The sequence below is a fragment of the Plectrocnemia conspersa genome, unplaced genomic scaffold (genome assembly GCF_051122295.1).
Source record: "Plectrocnemia conspersa isolate PC_06_02 unplaced genomic scaffold, ASM5112229v1 ptg000003l, whole genome shotgun sequence".
NCBI classification, from domain to species: domain Eukaryota; kingdom Metazoa; phylum Arthropoda; class Insecta; order Trichoptera; family Polycentropodidae; genus Plectrocnemia; species Plectrocnemia conspersa.
This window is the reverse complement of record NW_028277167.1, coordinates 2,231,695-2,238,645: the sequence shown is the minus strand read 5'-3', so window position 1 is coordinate 2,238,645 and position 6,951 is coordinate 2,231,695. Positions and strand designations below refer to the sequence as shown.

At 35.4% G+C, this 6,951-nt stretch overlaps 1 protein-coding gene across 1 annotated transcript; it reads left to right on the top strand.

Annotated features, from left to right (window-relative positions):
• LOC148236342 (uncharacterized) lies at nucleotides 1–2,331 on the top strand. The gene is made up of 2 exons (XM_088183373.1): nucleotides 1–710; nucleotides 783–2,331. Exons 1-2 carry the CDS (start codon nucleotides 127–129, stop codon nucleotides 1,297–1,299), a joined length of 1,101 nt encoding a protein of 366 aa, XP_088039499.1. The 5' UTR covers nucleotides 1–126; the 3' UTR covers nucleotides 1,300–2,331.
• The last annotated feature ends 4,620 nt before the right edge of the window (nucleotides 2,332–6,951 follow it).

The following is a 6,951-nucleotide window of genomic DNA, read 5'->3' as shown; positions in this document are numbered from 1 at the left end:
ACACTCTGCTCTGTACCTCAGCGGTGAACGGACGCATCCGCGCCTGCTCTCGCTGCCGTTCAAAGCTCCGACCCCCCACCCGCGACCATTTGCAACAACTACGACGCCAGAGACATTGCCGGCGCGATGAAGAAGACGCTTACGCGCAAGCGTGCGGTGGGTACGTTAAAAGCGTACCTATCGCCATCAGCAGAGCATGAATGGCAGATGCCAAAGAAAACTGCAAGACCCTCTACTGACGCCAACCTGTTGCCGACTTCAAGTCATAACAGGTATGACAAACTCCCCGAAGTTGCCGGGAGTAAACACGCAAGAGTGCCACCTGTCATCATGGAGGTGGTTGGCACACATCTCCAGACCATCGACCTCATCAAGTCGATGACCAAATCAGGTAATTTTACCCTCCGCTACACCGGAAGAGGTAATGTTTCCATCCAGTGTGCGACGCTTGAACTACGAGCGACCCTGATGGATGGTTTGAAGGGCCGCCGTGCCTTTCACACCTTCACTGCCGACGAAGACAAGACAGTTAAATCTGTCTTGAGGGGGCTTCCTGAGGTTCCCGTTGAAGAAATCGCTGCTGATTTGGAGCGGCAAGGATTAAGCGTCGTCAAAGTAACGGCGATGAACACCAAGGCAGAGACCTCCTCGCGGCTCTACCTGACGCAATTTTCCGCTGAGACGACAGTGACGTCCATAAGAAGCATCCGGTACGTTTGCTTCACTAAGGCCACGCTTGAAAAATACAAGCGTAATAAGTCGCACGCGACTCAATGTTTCAGATGCCAGCAGTATGGCCACGCTGCGAGGAACTGCCAACGAGACCCCAGATGCGTGAAATGCACAGGAAACCACGCCACTTCCGAATGCACTAAAAAAGACCGAGAGACGCCAGCAACCTGCACTGGATGCAGCGGAAGTCACCCGGCCAACTACAAGGACTGTCCTCGCAGGACAGAATATCTCCTGCAGATGAAGAAGAGGCAGCAAAAGCCACATACCGCCGTACTGACCGCACCCAAGCCAACGTTCGCTCTGGAACAGAGTCAGTTTCCTGCCCTTCGGCCAACGAAACCAGCAGTGAAAAAACCGACTATCGTCCCGGAAGCCACCCCAATTAAGACGCAACAACGCCCCCAAGCGCGACAGTCTGAGAAGCACTCATCCGAAGTCATGTCTACTGATGAGCTTCGCAGGATGCTGACTATCCTCCAGGAAATCCGAACTAAGGCCGGAAAGTGCGCTAGCAAAATTGAAATTGCTTTGATGATGGTCGAGTATCTCGATGACCTCTTCTAAAGAAGACATTCAACTCATGACGTGGAATTCCCGTGGGATCCGTAATAAAACCGGAGAGCTGGAGCTGTTAATCAGTGAGTACAAACTTGATATTGTCGTAGTCACCGAAACTTATCTAAAACCACATGTTAACGTATATTTACCTAACTTTGCCTGCATTCGGAGGGACCGACCCTCAAGGCCAGGCGGAGGGGTCGCGATATTTGTTAAAAAATCGATAAAACACGCACGTATAAACACTAACACTAATAATCTAGAAACCGTCGCGATTCAAATTATTCATAAAAATAAAATAATAATAATTGCTGCGGGGTATAATTCGCCTAGTGACGAACTGCTCCGAAGTGATCTAGATTCGATATTTTCTCTAGGAGACTCGGTCATTCTGACTGGGGACTTCAATGCCCGTCATATGCATTGGGGCTGTTCTGGGGCAAATCGATCTGGAGCGTCACTTTTTAACTACTTGAGCGACTCTGACACGATTGTTAACTTTCCAAATTCACCGTCGCATTACCCTTCCAATCACATGACGCCGTCAATTCTGGATATTGCTTTGGTTAAGGGTAACTTAAATACGTCAGAAATGTATTGCGTTCAGGCATTGTCTTCTGACCATCTTCCAGTGTTATTCTCGCTGGAGGGTTCAGCGGAGGTAGTCTCTGAAACGCTTTTTGACTATTTAAAAGCTGACTGGAAAAAGTTTAAAGATATAGTCGAGTCTCGTTTGCAAGATGAGCGACAGAATTATACTCCGCATAACATTAAACAAATTGACGATGATATCAGTTATTTAACATCCGTTATCGAAGAAGCCAAAATATCATCAATACCGACGCGTAAAAATCATAATAATAAAAATCAACTTACTCCACAACTTATCGAAATAATAAAAATCAAAAATAAACTAAGAAAACAGTGGCAAAATAATAAATCTCCGCGACTTAAATCTGTAATAAACCGCGTAACTAGTTATATTCGCGATAAAATTCAGCAAATAAAAAACGAATCGTGGACGCGTAAACTAAAAAATCTAAACCCGGCAGATAATTCCTTATGGAAAATAACTAAATCACTTAAATATAAACATTCGGAAATACCCCCATTAAAAAATGGAAACACCATCGCATGCACGAACAAGGATAAGGCAGAAAATTTAGCCAGCGCTTTCTCCACATCTTATTCGCTTACTGTAAAATACTTAGATTCAAAAATAGACAACAAAGTCGCCCGTGCGATACGAAATATTAATTCATCTAGCGTAGATATTAGTTTAGTGAACAAAGTTGGTTTATCAGAAGTTAATAACATCATAAAAAATTTAAAGAATAGAAAAAGTCCCGGTATAGATAAATTAGATAACGTTACGATAAAACAACTTCCAAGAATTAGCATCAATTATCTAACAAATATTTTTAATGCCTGCTTATCTTTCGGGTACTTTCCCGCTATTTGGAAAACCGCAAAGATCCACCCAATTAGAAAGCCAGGAAAGGATAACACTATCGCAATTAATTATCGTCCAATAAGCTTATTACCGTCATTCAGTAAACTATTTGAAAAAATAATTTTATCACGTTTAAAGGGATCTTTGGGGAATAAAATTATCAATGAACAGTTTGGCTTCCGCGAAAACCACTCTACGACTCATCAGCTCAATAGGTTAACAGAGCACATCTCTGCTAATTTTAACATGAAAAAATCAACGGGACTCTTATTGTTAGATGTGGAAAAAGCGTTTGATACTGTGTGGCATGATGGGTTGATTTACAAACTCCACAAATATAAAACCCCTAACTATCTGCTACACTTGTTACGCTCCTACCTTGATCGTCGAAGTTATGTTGTTTCAGTAAATAATGAACAATCGATACCGCGTAATATCCCAGCTGGTGTTCCTCAGGGGAGTTTACTTGGACCGTTCCTTTTCATTTTGTACACAAATGATATACCTATTTTAAAAAATACTTGTCTTTCAATGTATGCCGATGATACGGCGATAATGAGTAGCTCTTACGGTCTTAAGCCTATTTCAATAAAATTGCAAAAATCCTTAACTCTCTTAAGTAATTATTTCAAAAAGTGGAAAATAAAAATAAATCAGGACAAAACGGAGGCTATAATTTTTACAACTCGAAGACAACCTTTGCCCCCGACTATTATAAGCGAGCAGGGAAAATGTATAGAATGGAAGGCGAGCGTTAAGTACCTCGGAATTCACCTGGACTCCAAGCTTAAATTTAATAAACATATAACCGAACTTAAATCTAAAGGGCTCGCAGCCATTGCGGCGTTAAAACCAATTTTTAATCGAAAAAGTGCGCTAAATACTAAAAATAAAATTCTATTATACAAGCAATTAATCAGACCGGCAATGACTTACGCCTGCCCAGTGTGGAGTAATACGTGTAATACTAACTTTTCTAAGCTACAAGTTGTTCAAAATAAAGCTATAAAAATAATTTATAATACACCTTTTTATACTAACCTCAAAAAACTTCATAATAAATATTTAATTCCAACTATTAAAGAACATGTTCACCACCATACTAATGATTATTATAAAAAAATACCGCGAAATCATACTAACCCGTTAATCTCAAGAATCGGTGATTACGACAAAAACAAACTCAAATTTAAATATAAACACAAAATGCCAAAGCACATCTTGCTCTGACGCATAAATTTTATCTATTAATTTAACAGCTCCAGGTCTACGAGTTTTATATTAAAAATATATATTTATAATTTAAATTTTTTTTTTTTTTTTTTTTGTTAAAGGTGTTTATGTACTCTGACCTAAACTTAACGTATTTTATGTTCTTTTATTATTCTTATTTTTGTAATTCCTCTTAATTTAGCTAATCAATCGTAAATTGTGATAATGGTAATTAACCAGCAACCAATGAAATGTAAATATATATGTTTATAAAAATGTATTATTTAATTATGTAATAAACGATAATTAAAAAAAAAAAAAAACAAATTTCACGAAAATATAAGCACAATATTATAAACAAAATAAATTTAATGAGATCCTTGTGCTTGTTTCGAAAAACATAATTTTTTGAAATTTGGTTCAAAAGATGTGAGATATACACTTAAATCTACACCTGCATCAAATTTGTTTCGATACTTATTTTTTTTTTAAATATATGAAGAAACAGTTCTTTCTACTAATTCCGTACTAGTGATTAAAGAGCTTTTTCAGAAACTTATTTATATTTTTTATCAATGTTTAACCAAAAATTAATTAGATTGTTTCGTTCGAATTTTACTTGTATAGTTTTGTAACTTGATAAGTCTATAAAATTTTCTTTATTTTTATTGATAACGAGCTTTTTCTAAATTTTCTGCATAGAAAGGGTTTGAAATCCAATTATTATCTTTGTTTTAGGGTTTTAGAAAATACTCCATGAAAGACGATTTTAATCTTGTTAAATTAACTATTATATGTTCTCGTAAATCTTGAGACAAGCTAACCTTATTTTCAACCAAAGAAGTATGTCGAGTTTCGAATACTTCCGGTTAATTGTTTTCGATACACTGTTTCCAAAAACTTAATTTCTTAATAATACTTTCAATTTTATCATTAACATTAAAGATCGACATCGAGCTTTTCTGAAAAATTACATTTAGGAAAAATGCAATAGTTTAAATGTGCTTTTTTTACTCTTTATGTCCGCCATTACTGATTATTTTTTGCGTGCCACCAACTATCCACTCGCGTGCCACCGGTGGTACGCGTACCACAGGTTGGGAACCGCTGCACTAAATGATTAATTTTTAATCATAAGTTAATGGTACATTTATTTTGTTGATTCTGGTATTTTAAGTATTTACTAAGACCTGATTCATCAAACATTTGTTAGCAAATATTTTTTAATAAAAACCACCGTATTGACCCAAAAATAGCATAAAAGAGATGCAAGATCATCTCTCAAAAGATAATCAGAGCTAATGAAACTAATTTAATTTATGTTACATTTACGCCGAACAAAAATACTTGACCCTTGGTGTCCCTTAGCTAAAAATAAATACCACAAGGGAGAATTGAAACATATATTTATTTATTATTAGAATAGCTTATTGTCCAAATATTGCATATTCCTTTAAAAAAAATAGGCTTAGCTTTATCATAATTATTCGAGGTTAAATCTATATATTTATTTAATTAGTCTAGCTTAGTTATATATATATATACGTGGGCTAGAATTGACAAGCAAATAATTACATATCGATGTCTGAAACATTATTAAATAATAAATTAAATGTATCAATCTGCACATAAAAGAAGCTAAACCCGAATGGTATCAATACATAAAATACATAAAACTTCTTTGTATTGTATTTTTCATAGTTTTGTCTAATCGATTGTCAACATTTGTTTATCGAGCCCCGGGCGCCTATTTAGATTGGGCACACTTCAATGTTTCGTCACAAGTATAAATAGAACAACTTCTACAAAGACCCAAAACGCGAAACAGGCGTGGCAATTTGCGATTCGGTTCATAACAGGCTTCGATTTGTCTTAATTGACTTTGATTTCAGATCTGGCAATTATTTGCATCCGAATCTCGGCGAAACCTTACGCTTTACAATCTTTCTTTATTCGTCCTGTGTAAGGCAAATTTCGCCAAAATGGCACAAAACGTGATGTATTATGAAAATATTTCATTCAGACGCAGTCAGAGCCAGAGAAAGATAAAGAGGGATGGCAGTGATTTTCAATTTATTATGACGAAATACAAAGGTATTTTTATTCAATATCTTATTAAATATTGAAAATAAAAGAGGGCAAAGGGCAAAACTCGGAAATAACACAATTCATCTTCGAAGAGAATAAAGAGAATTTTGAAATACAAAGTGTCAATCAAACATATGAATTAATCCGAGAGGTAAAAATGTTGCATCTTAAAAAGACGTGTCATATAATATTGTCAGTGGGTGTTAATAATTTTCAGTTTAAGTTCATTTCCTTCTTAATCATAAAATATGTACATTTTTTTATGTAAGATAAAACTTAAACGATTTAACCTTTGACAGGAAGCTTCCACAGCAATTTTACGATTAAGATTCAACAAGTTAAATTAAAAAAATAAACGCTCACATGCGATACTTTTTTTTAACTTGCAGCAAAGTATAATACAATAACTTTATTGAGATGTAATCAACAACCGCAAAACATAAATAATCATTCCAATATAATAGGAAAATTTTCTCAAAACAATTATTACTCAATTATTATACAAACATCAATCCGGTATTATTATACCTAATTTATTTGCCCATTTCTTGCTTATATAGCTAATAAACAATCGTAAATGAGACTATATTTTTCGCAAATCTCACAAGCATGGACAAAAATAATTTATTTCGAATCTTTCTCGTTTCAAACGGTCGTTATATTATATATTTACATTGTACTATGTAATACCAAAAAAATAGCTACCCTTTATATACATAATATTATAATACCTAGATTACACACATCTCTTGTGATATATTACATAAATAAATGTATCTATTTGACCGAGTTGACTAGGGTCTGTTTTTTGGATACGCTTTCTCTGAATATTCATAAAAAATAGAATTTGCGTTCTCAAATATATTATTTTCTTTTTCAGCCACCCTTAATAACTTATTATTTAA